The following is a 12670-nucleotide window of genomic DNA, read 5'->3' as shown; positions in this document are numbered from 1 at the left end:
ATTACATAACTCACCAAATTTTGAATAGATTTGAAGGATTGCAAATTTGTGCAGATTCACTAAAAGATAATTCCTATTCTTCATAAACCAAAACTGAGAAGAAATGTTCTCATTTGTTCTATGCATTATCTCATGTTCCATGGAAAAGAACCTTGTGAGAGCTATGGGCCACTGGATGCTTTTCAAAGTGGAAATATAAAGCGAAATGGATAGGCACATATTTTTCTCTGACTGTAAAAGCAGATTGTCATGGAAACAGCTGTTCACCCCAATGTCATTTAAAAATTTTAATCTTCTAAGAGGCACTTCTGCAATAACAGATTTTTGCTTTCCCTCTGTCTTACTCAGTTGTCCTATCTTACTATTATCTGATAAACTCCCTCTCTTCCTCCCAGCATCTTCTTGCTATCTTCTACTTTTAGAAACATTATGACAGTTAAAGTAATTCCTAGAATGAAAAATACCATATAAGGAATCTAGATGAGAAGAAAATACCACTTACATTTTATAATTCTTTATCTACTAAGGATTATGCTTTTAAGATTGATGTCACTTAGCAAAACATTTCTAAGCTCAACACAAAACAGTCCAAGTTTCAGTGCTATGTCCACAAAGTGGCAAGTACTGATAACATGCTATCATCTGAGCTAGTGTTTCCATATTGTCTCCAACCTGCAACATACCTCTTTGACATCCTCCTCTGGGGTTTTGTATCGAACAATGTATTTGCGGACTTTTCCAACCACAGGTTCCCAAAAGACACTCATGGTGCTGTGAGTCACATCTCTGAGTTTCACATCTTGAGGTCTGGGTAAAGGCACTGGAGAAGCATGGGATATTAGATCCAGATGTGTTTCTCAAGCACAGTGTTCTAACTCATCCACACAAGCTTTCAAGAAACTATTTGGAGAAAACCTAAAAATGTGTGTACCAAAATAACTGAAAAAAAAAACATTATGATCATAGAGCACCATTTTACATTAGGTAGAACAGAATTCTCCATGTGAAGGCTTTTTAAAAATAGGATACATTTTGGTTTTTGTCAAAAGGCTAACTTAACAATGTTAATCTCTCTCACTCAATGTAAATATGCCCTATTACTATTTCTCTTAATCATCTCTCAATAATAAATCATAATTCATTACATATATACAGCTAATGTTTCTTTGTGATATTTAAGACAGTTAAGAGAAAATAAAATCAATAGTTACACTCCCTTAAGATTGCAGCAGAAAGGCCTGATGCCACAACCTAATAGCTAAATCCTCGCCTTGCTTGTTCCAGGATCCCAAATGGGTGCCAGTTCAAATCCCAGCTTCTCCGCTTCCCATCCAACTCCCTGCTTGTGGCCTAGGGAAGCGGTAGAGGATGGCCCAAAGCCTTGGGACCCTGCACACGTGTGGGAGACCCAGAAGCTCCTGGCTCCAGGCCTCTGGCTTTGAATCAGCTCAGCTCCAAGCTAGCTCTGGCCATTGTGGCCATTTGGGGATTGAACAAACAGATCAAAGACCTTTCTGTCTCTCCATTTCTCAGGGAATCTGCCTTTCCAATAAAAATAAATAAATCTAAAAAAAAAGATTATAATAGAAAAATAATTCAATATGAGTAAAGAATATGGACAATATAAAGTATCCAATAAACTTCTAAGAAAGCTTACAGAAGTCAAAATGCTTATAAGAAAATCAGAAGTCAAAACTTATAAGAAAATCAAAATGATAATTTTTTAAAGTTAAGCAAATTACCTTTAAAAAAGAAGATAAGAGAATAATGATAGAATAGACTCAACAGATGCACTCCTTACTAGTTGCCCATTCTTCCATCCTCCCTTATCCTGTACTTTTGACTGTACCTCTCTCTTCCAAAAGCTAGGCATCCTGCTCTGTGTTTGCACATCACCAGCCTTTCAATGCAACCTTCTCTGTGTGCTCCCTTTCTCCACTGTGGCATTCCAGCACTCAACCAAACCAGTCATCACTTTATTTCATCTAACTGTAACCCTGGGAGTATGTAAGTCCATTCCTGACTGATCTCACTCTATCAGCACCAAACACAGTCTAGCATATAAAAGGCAACTGATAAACATATACTTACTCTTCATGAATCTTACTAGGGGAATCTCTCTTTTCTGACCTCGTTGAGCTTTTATTTCCTAAGTCGCTTTTTCTTCCTTAATTTTTCTCCTATTTCTTAATTTCCTTAGATATGTCAGCTCAAACTAAACAATTTAAGCAAGGCATCTACTCCAGAATGTCTACCTCCACAACTATGAAACAAAATACCACCTATGTAGACAGGATAGATACAGTCATTGTCATTTTCCTTTAAAACAAAAAGTAAGCAAAATATGAATTCTTGATGAAATAATCAGGAAGCCCAAAAGGTAATGACTAGCATATGGAAGAGAAATATAAACCACTATGGAGTCCATATATTCTAAACTGCTTTGTAATTTCAATACCTAACCAAGGGCCCAGCGCCATAGCCTACCGACCAAAGTCCTTGCCTGGCACACACTGGGATCCCATATGGGCTCCAGTTCTAACCCCAGTGACCCTGCTTCCCATAAAGCTCCCTTCTTGTGGCCTGGGAAAGCAGTAGAGGATGTCCCAAAGTTTTGGGACCCTGCACCCACGTGGGACACCTGGAAGTGGCTCCAGGCTCCTGGCTTCGGATTGGCTCAGCTCCAGCAGCCATTGTGGCCACTTGTGGGGGGAGTGAATCAATGGACAGAAGATCTTCCTTTCTGTCTCTCCTCCTCTCCGTATATCTGACTTTCCAATAAAAAAAATGAAACAAAATCTGTAAAAATTATACCTAGTCAATGACTGACATACAATGGACAATATCTTTTTGATAGACATACTTGACCAATTCACTTAATTGAAACACATTATTCACATATGACAAAAGAGTTCCAGACGATTGGATAAGAAAGATATGGTTCATCTACTCCATGGAATACTACTCAGCTATTAAAAAAAACAAAATGCAGTTCTTTGTGGCCAAATGGGCCAAACTGGAAACCATAATGCTAAGGGAAATGAGCCAATCCCAAAAGGTTAAATACCACATGTTTGCCTTAATTTAAGATGACACGATGTTATGTATAACATGTTATGTTAGGTTTGTTATGTGTTGTGTATAAACTAAAATTGAAATGTCAATGAGATGGTCACAGAAGGTGGTTGGGAACTCGCATTTACTTTTAACATATTGGTTACTCATTACTATGTCAATTAATTCCATAATGATGTAAATTTTTGCTGATGGTATGTTGGAGCTTTTAATTGATCGGGATGATACTCTGCTGGCTCTGTCTTCAGACCAGAGAGGGTATACCTAAGAAGCTGTTGAACTTGACTGGACAATAAGATGCTGGACTCTATGTTTGGTATACGCTTGCAATGGGGGAATCTCAACTGAACTTGAACTGTGGTTATGCAACAAGGTGGAGGAATCCACCATGGTGGGAGGGTTTGGGGAGGGGTGGGGAGAATCCAAGTACCTATGAAACTGTGTTACATAATACAATGTAATTAATGAATTAAAAATAATTTAAAAAAAAGAGTTCCAATAAGAATTTTGGACATCTTGATCTTAAATCCACATCTTCCTACAAAACTAATATAACATTTCCACTCTCATGAATCCAATACACAGTGTTTCATGGATTTAAGACAATAATGATTATAAGATGCACCACTATTTTATGTTCTATGCCTTGGTTGATACCTTGCCAACAGCAATAATAAGACACCACTGACTGTAAGATACATTCCAACATCAAGCATGTTAAATGTGAAAAAGAATGAATATCCTAGAATCAACTTAATATGCACTCAAAATCTATACATAAAGCATGCATCCCCTAATTTGATTATCAAAAATGACTTTAATTGATGAACAAATCATCAGTTTGTCTTAGCATTATGTAAAGAAAAAAAAACAATCTAATCAGCAATGTATTTATAGCAAAAGGGAAGAAAAACTTGTAGTCTCTTACAGGTCATTTCCCGGGCAGTGGCAGGTTCACTGGTGAGGTCATACAGGACAGCCTGGACTGTGACTTCGTACTCAGTGTTGGGAAGGAGGTCAGACATCTGCACATCATTCACTGTTGGCCCCACACGCATCTGCAAATGGGAATGCCAAACAGAAATATGATACTCAAGTCAAGCATCTCCACTGTGTAGGGACATCTGGTTGAATCACATGATATAACACAGCTTTATTTTTCTTCTACAAGGATTGAAGTTCCTTTATCATTCCACTGTTTTCTCAAAATATTTTACAGGCTACCCAACTCCACTTGTATGTTTCTCCATTTGTGTGCAAAGTAATAAATAAGAATATAAATAATCTCAGTAGCACAAAGACTTCAGAAATACAAAGCATCAGGAAGATTCAGTGGCTATATAAACATATGTTGACATATCTCACCTCCTTGGATTTTGTTGGTTCTGTGGTCTTAACAGGTTCATATGATACAGTGTACCCAGTGGCTCCTCCCACAGGCTGCCACTGCACACGCATGGTGGTAGGACCAATGTCATAAATATTCAGGCTGACTATAGGGACTGGCACTATAAAAACATAAAAAAGACATTAGAGTAATTCCTTTCAGGTCACTTTTTACTAAGTGTTTCCTAATGTTATTCACATTAAAATGTGATAAATGGGGTGAGAAATCAATGATATTCAATATAATCCTTCGCAAACCCACCCCATCCAATCCTATAGTTCACTGCTCTTAGCACGCAGGACTACATAGTATAACCATTTGATAGGAGAAAAATTTTTGGACTGCAAATAGTATTACAGTGAGTCCATGTGGAACCAAAAATAGCTATCAACTTCCTGGGATTTAAATCTATTTTTCTGGAATATTATTAAGTTAACTACTTTTACACTTCAATCACAGAACTTCAGACAAATGATATTATAGTTCATGTTTCTTGAGGAAAATTATTGAAACAAGAGCCTCATACAATAATAAGTGGAATTAGAAGATTTATGAGATATTTTTAAGACAGTTTCAAAGTTGGAGTAAAAAGTTTACAATCTCTTCACTGAAGACCCATACAGCTTTCAATTATTTTTTGTTTTGTGATTAAGTTTAAAGTTTTCAGGAATCATCTCATCACTCTTGTCCACTATAAAGCACATTATTGCTTACTTTCTATAATTCAATATAATAGAATATAGGGGAGATAAGAGACTAAGGAACTAAGAAGAAAATAGTCAATTCTTGCCTTAACAAGAGTGATGCTCACTCCTTCCTTTTAAAAAATGGCTTCCCTTCTTCTCACTGGAGTCCAAGCAACAAGCAAGAGCAAGGGAAGAACATTTTCATACGACTGAGGAACATCTCCCCCAAAAGCACCACTTACAGTCAAAACCATTTGGAGCTTCTCCAGGAAGGGTCAGAAGGAAAGGGGTATTCTCACTGCCAGTGGGAAGATCCTGTACTACCGGAAATGAAACAGGCCATCTCTGCTCAGCTCCTCTTCCTAAGCCTAGGTCCAGCCCCCACACATCACCTCTCCTCATGAAATGTCACTATATCACAAGTACAAACTGGCTTGGTGCACTAGCTTCCTGAAAAGCATACTTGAATTTTAAGAGATTTCCTGAAAGCAGAAAGCCTCAAGACACTAACAACTAAATAATACTGTTAAAGAGATTTTTCTCTCTAGACAAGTAACGCTGTGATCAGCATTTCTATCAGCAGCATCCTTTGATGGCAGGAGCAGCCAAAAAGGAGAAAGTTACTGGATATTTATTGAACACCTGCACAAAGAAAGCCTTAGGTAGACATGCTGGATAGAGATTCAGCGAGGACATTATCTGGAGAGATTAAAAAAAATTCCACATGGATCATTACCTCTTTACTCAGATAACAAAAGCTAGAGAAAGTTACATTTAGTTTGACTTACAGGTTTTTTCTGTGCCCTTTAGAGGCTCACTATATTCGTCTTCTACTACAGAATACACGTTCACAACATACTCGGTTTCAGGCTTCAGGTCTCTCAGCACTGTGCTCGTTTCCAGTCGACTCACATAAAACTAAAGGGACGATATAGTACAATAATAACTTCTATTATAATCAATTCCTTCTCTTCTACTACACTTACAAAGTAGTTAACTACAAGGAACTTAGAATAATTAAATGAGGCTGCTACTGTTTCTGCTTTTGAAAACTATCAGATTACAGTGATATTTTGGACTACTCACATAACTTGTTCTGCCAGTTGTTGTTTTTCTTATTTGTAGAATAAGTGGGTAAAGCTAGACCACCTTTAATGCTTCTTTGAAAGTCTAATTCTACTACATATTCAAGAGCGAATCAGGCATCCCTTAATTACATTTTAATTAAAAATCACATTAACATTCTGCAACTCACAAGAACTATAATATAAGCAAAGTTCTTTATCCCTAGTTAAGTTCAAATGGAAGCACCTGCCAACCATAGTAGACAGCGCCATTCTGGACTGAGTTCTGTTTCACTTTACACCCCTTCTGCCCTTCACACAACATTTTTCTGAGTTCTAATGAGGAAAGCTCAGTCTTGGCAACATAAAGGAGTGGATGTTGGTGACTTCTACTCACTTCTTGACGCTTCCCTCCAGAAACTGGGTAGTATTCCACCTTATATCTATCCACACTGTCAGAAGGAGGTGTCCAGCTCACTCTAAAAGAACGATGAGTTCGCTCAGAAATAGCCAAATTGGAAGGTGCTTCCAAATCACCTACATATGGAAACAAAGTACATATACTTTTTTCATTATTATGGTGATTAAATTTGAATCTGAAACATTAATATCCTGATTACGAATTTTTACATCTTAAATATACTGAGTAGCTGCAATCAATCAGTAGGAGGCCTGTTGCCCCTCAGACCTCTCTGAGTGAGCAAAGCGTTCTTCAGCCTCTAAAGATTCTAGCCTGAACTTATTTTTTCCTGAAAACTTTTCCTCTTCTTAATTACACCAACAGATTGCCCATCACCTAGAGTCAAAGCTGACTCTGCTACACATTTGCAGATTTAACCAATAAGCAATGATGAGTTCTGACAACCTAGCCTCTCCATTATCTCTATGATTATTGGTACCATATAGGTTCACTTTCTGATTGTCATCTTGATTACAGATATTAGCATTTGATTATACATTATCATTTTATTAACATCTGATTGTCCATATTAACATCTTATCTCCATAAATGTAAAGATATGATCTGTGAGTACAGAATATGCTTCTTACTCATGTTTAGTTCCATTATAAAAACTAGGAAAGTAATAAGAAAAACTAATCACATTGACACTCAAAAGACAGTGAAAACAAGTAAGTATTTTAGAATGTGGGAACATCCAGAGCAAATATTTGGACAGCAATTAAGAAACCATTTAGAGCACCCATATTCAATATCAGAATGCTTTGTTTCAGTTCCAGCTCCTCCGATTCCTACCGAGCTTCTTGTTAATTTACATTCTGGGAGAGAGAGCAACAGGCTCAAGTACCTGAATCATTGCCAATCACAGGGAAGACCCAGACTGAGTTCCAGGCTCCTGCCTTCAGCTTGACCCTGCTCTGAATCTCTGAATGGTGTAGGAAAATGGGTAGCAAAACGACTAATGGAACAGGTCTCTCTCTCTCTCTCTCTCTCTCTTTCTCTCCCACTGCGTCTGGCTCTCTCCCTTGGTGCCTGTCTTGCTCCCTTTCCTTTTCCAACAAAATTAAAGTGAATAAATAAAAATGTTTTGAAATTTTAGGAAAATCTTATTGTTCGCAATCGTGTTGTCTGGGCACAGATACAGATGAAATAACTAATATAACAATATCTATCATTAATACCAATGGAAATAGAAGTATTAAGTTCAATGGTACCAAACAAGAATGGGCAAAGTAGTAATTTAAAGAGAAAAGAATTTATCCAATGACTCCATGAACATAACAAATCATTCTCATATAAACTCTTGCAATTTTCTTTGTAAGTCAAAACTGAGCATAGCATGGGCATTCCTAGCATCTTAACTCTTATTGTCCTTGGGTCACAATCAAGCTTAAAATTATCAACTGATTTTACTGTCTGGGAAACTAGGATGAATGCATCTATTACATGGCTAATTTTTAAAAAATGAAAACAGATAAAAGACATTTTCATCACCACTAAGAGTTCTTTCAGCCCGAACAAAACTACAACTCTCTCAGCTAATCCAAGCCAGGAGCCCACAAATTCTGGCTGTCTGGTTCATCTATTCTCCAGTGAAAAGGTCAGTTTCTTACAAAAAGTCCAAAAAAAGAAAATCTGTAAAATCTTGGAGAAAGAAATTCAAGAAGAGGCATTCAAATAAATACATTCCCATCACTCAGAACATGTGAAACATTATCTGTTAAAGTCATTTCAACTTTTCCAAACTGGAATAAATTAATAAAGGATAATTTCTACCAAAATCTACTCGTAATTTAAAGTAGATTTTCTTATAAAACAAAGATCAAAATTTTCATTATCACTTTTTCCAAAAACCTTCAGTTTGTTTATCAATCTTTACCCTGCGATTTACAGACACAAATACATCTTCACTCTCCTTTGTTACTACAAATCTAGCTTTATTTCTAAATCCCAATTTGTATCCAGAGCTATTCTTTTCAAAGACCCATAAAAACATCTTTAATCACATGACCCTTAATAAATAATGACTTTTCTAGATCTCAGTTTCTTCACTGATAAAGAGAGATTATAATTTCTAAAGTGAAATCACTAAAAGTTTAACTTCTGTTTTCATTTAGGAATTAGAACTGCAAAGTATCAAATTTCAACATCTACAGTTGAGGCAAAGAAAAATCTTTCATATCAGTGATTCAAAGAATAATTACAATGATACCAAACTTCAAAAAGCAAAAGTCTGAGCAAACCACCTAATGGAAACCTGCTAATTACAGTAGAGACATTGTACAAGAAAACATATCTGCACCAAAAGTGAATGCATCCCTCTTTCTGTCTTCTGTGTTTTGTGTGTGCTGAGCACTATACATATAAACTAAATGTAACTTCAAATAAACCAAAGCCATTTTCCAGTATGGTGCTACCCCAGAAAAAGAAACTCAAGTGGGAAATCAGTGCTTCTCAGTCAGGACCAGCTTCTTCCCTTGCCCTCAGCAAATATTCAGCAACATCTGAAGATATTTCAGCTGTCACCATTCAGGAACTATTACCAACATCTGGTAGACAGAGACAAGTAATTCAGCTAACCACTTTATAATGCACAAACCAGTATCCTCCCCAGCTCAAAAGGGAATTCTCTAACCCAAAAGACTGACGCTGCCAAGTGTAGGAGACCCTGGGCAGCACTGACCTGGGCCTTTTACACTGTTGCACAAGTTAGTGGTAAGATCATCCACGATCCTGGAGAGGGACTCAAAATCTGCCACATTGTATGCGTGCGTATCATCCGGGTCAGTGGCGATCATCTTTAACTCAACCTCATCAGCATTTTTAATACCTTGAAAAACGAAAACATACAAATTAAAAATATTTCTCAAAAATAAAAACAGGGAAAAAAAGCAGAATTTTAGTCTTCTAAGTGCTAACTACCTAAGGCAAATTACCAAGAATTAAAATGTTACTAGCTGAAACATAAATATTATTTTTCCTCAATGACAAAATGAGTACTCATCTAGAGCCACAAAATATGAGCAGAGAATAATAGAAACTGAAATCTATCCTAAGCTGACTTCTTTCAGATGCTTCTTGCAGCAATTTCCCACCAAAAAGTGTCTGCTCAATGTTTTTTCTGGAAAGTAAAATGAAAAATATCAAAAATGAAATTGGTTCTGTGGAAAATAAAACAAGAATTTTCCTGAATCCTATTAATAATACATTTTTCCTCTTAATCCACTGCTTTGCTCCTTAAAAAGGGAGGTTGTGTCCCATCACAAGAAAAAAATGAATCTGCTTCCTGGCACATCACTGTGATAAATAATCTGATAGGGAAGAAATGCTTGTTTTCCTAGTGCTTCTGATATTTTTCTAACTGAAAGAAATGTCCTTAGAACATGGTAACCCCAAAGATATGCCTCTCTTTTCGGGGCTCACCAATAGCAAACAGCTCCACGCCTTCATCCTTGAGTTTCTTTGAAGGTGCCTCAACATCATCCTGTGATTTTCCATCAGTAATGAGAACACCAATCTTGCGAGCGCGAGGCCGCATGCCAGCTTGAGTTCTGAAGTTCTGTTGGCGGATGAAATTCAAAGCCATGCCTAGTGGGAGTTTTGGTTTATTTTTTAAAAAGAGAGAAAGAGACTCCGTGACCTCACTGTTTAGCCACATGCTCTAACCCACAGCTCAAGCTGAAAGAGTCCCAGAGTATCCTCACTCACCGGTGAGAGTATTGCCTCCTTTGTAGGGTAAATTTGCCACAGCTTGCAGCAAGCTCTTCTTGTCACGGTGAGTATTTAACTGCCATTCTGTTCTAGGGTCCCCACTGTACTGAGCAAGGGCTAAAACAACACCATTGGTATTAGTATATCTATATATATAGATATATAGATATATAGATATAGATATACACACTATATATTATATATACTATATTATATATACTGATATATTATATATACTATTATATATATATATATATAGTGAAAAGCACTTAACAAAAATGTCACAACGTCTTCAGTACTATCAGAATGAACCTACCAATCTGTACTCTTTTGGGGCTGATATCAAAGACCTCCACAATGCGAGAAATGAAACTTCTCACAGTCCTAAAGTTGGCCCGGCCGATGCTCCAGGATCCATCCACCAGCAACACAATGTCTGCCTCTGCTCGGGTGATACACTCCATCCCTGGCACCACAATCAGGACACAAGACAATAAACAGTTGTAAACAGTAAACAGTTGTTGGCAGGGTTCCAACCTAGCCAGCCTCTGCTACTCAGATACTCAATATTGCCTAACTCAGTGCTACGGCTCAGCTCCATGATTTGGAGCAGGAGACTCTGAAAATAGGCCTATATGATGTATCGGTCTCAAAAAACACTTTCATAGAGACTACCAATTTCTCACAGGATCATTTAGTGGCAAATCTCTTCATTCATCTTTGCCCACATTTTCTAGTCACAGTCATAAAGCCTGGAGACTTGACTCAAACCATCATTGTAAATTGCATGGGCTCACATATCCAAGAGATGAAATAAATAATAGTATTTAGCTATCTTACTATAAGACTTGAATAAAATTTTAATTTAAAGATTAGATATTGCATTCTTCTGTAATACTTCACAGTCATTAGCAGATAAGTATATAATGGACTGATAAAACATGTAAACTATAAATGGTTTCAATGAGCCAAACTTTCTCTTAAACTAATGGAGTTCCTAGGTGATTCTTGCATATAGTATAAAGATTAAACATTTGTATCCTAAAATTAGACCTTCTTTAAAGCGAGGCATATTTTAAAACCTAGTAAGAAAATAAAAACCTGATACAGCATTATATTATGTTATTATTAATTATTTAACTCTGCTATGTATAAAAATCAGGTTAATACAGATGGTGAAATTAGCACACTTAAAAAGCCAAGAAAGAAGGAAGACGATTTAGAAAAGTATGCAAACAAATACACGAAATGAGGGCTGTAGAGACAACAAGCACAAACACTGATACAAAGCTAGGGTGCTTTGGGGAGAGAAAATAATTCCAAAATCCACAGTGTACAAGCTACAAAATAAAAATATAAATCAGTTAATATCATCATAAGAAAATCAATGACATTAATACAAAGCAGCAAGTTTTAGTGGTCATTTATTTTATCCACAACCATTTTTTTAAATGTTCCCTTTTCCAGGGACTTATCTCAGCATCTCATCATTACATCACAAAAAGGTCATTGACAAAACATTAGGAATGGTCATCATATTACGGTGCACAATGTGCCAGCATGTACCACCCATCCCATCAGTTATATAGGTATCCCAAGTGTTATTACAAACAACTAAGTCTTAGCAACTCTGCTCCTACTCGGCCTACTCCTCCTATTTATTAGTTAATGGTAAAAAAAAATTAGAAATAAACTCTGTCTCTAAGGATGTTAGAGACCAGTTTCATATACATCAAGGCTGCAAACGCATTAGGGCAGATCTAAGGAGCTTCCCAAGTTGTGGCTGCCCACTCTTTGATGTAACCTCACTCTGCTTTTCTGGCCTAAATAAATCATTGCTGCAATTACTTCAACAAAATAAAACTGCATCTAGTCACCTAAAACAAACAAAAAAATATATACAACACTTACACTTGGGAAAAACTCAGTATCAAATAACAATTTAGTATGTAATAAATGTGATGCTGACAAGGAAGCCTTAAACACTGTCAAAAGTATGATGATGAGATTCATGAAAGTGCTTCTTAATGAACATAAATATTACATAAAAGTTTCACAGTCACTTTCCATTGTAGAACCTAACAGTTCACATTTGAAATAGTTTCATAGTTTCCCTGGGGGAATATAACTCAGTTTCTTACCAGAGGATAAAAATGGCATTACAGTTGTGTCAGAAAGGGTAGTCATTTCTTGTCCAACAAGTGGTGAACTTTCTCCTCCATCAAACATTCCAAAAACATTTACTTTATAGGTGGTACCTGCCCTGGAATGTTAAAGTTACATGATC

General features: G+C 36.7%; 1 protein-coding gene across 1 annotated transcript in view; it reads right to left on the bottom strand.

The window, feature by feature from the left end:
• The window catches only part of COL12A1 (collagen type XII alpha 1 chain), a 119467-nt gene that overhangs the window by 60060 nt on the left and 46737 nt on the right, over positions 1-12670 (bottom strand). The window contains exons 17-26 of the mRNA XM_012925555.2: positions 12525-12646; positions 10700-10849; positions 10381-10500; positions 10096-10260; positions 9356-9502; positions 6610-6749; positions 5937-6066; positions 4441-4583; positions 4004-4133; positions 684-820 (exon numbers count right to left, since the gene is read on the bottom strand). Of these exons, the coding sequence (XP_012781009.2) occupies positions 684-820; positions 4004-4133; positions 4441-4583; positions 5937-6066; positions 6610-6749; positions 9356-9502; positions 10096-10260; positions 10381-10500; positions 10700-10849; positions 12525-12646 (1384 nt within the window). The remainder of the gene's footprint in view (positions 1-683; positions 821-4003; positions 4134-4440; positions 4584-5936; positions 6067-6609; positions 6750-9355; positions 9503-10095; positions 10261-10380; positions 10501-10699; positions 10850-12524; positions 12647-12670) is intronic.

The sequence above is a fragment of the Ochotona princeps genome, chromosome 1 (assembly GCF_030435755.1).
Source record: "Ochotona princeps isolate mOchPri1 chromosome 1, mOchPri1.hap1, whole genome shotgun sequence".
Taxonomy (NCBI): Eukaryota; Metazoa; Chordata; class Mammalia; order Lagomorpha; family Ochotonidae; genus Ochotona; species Ochotona princeps.
The sequence above is the reverse complement of the archived record's forward strand: the minus strand, read 5'-3'. Positions and strand labels throughout refer to the sequence as shown.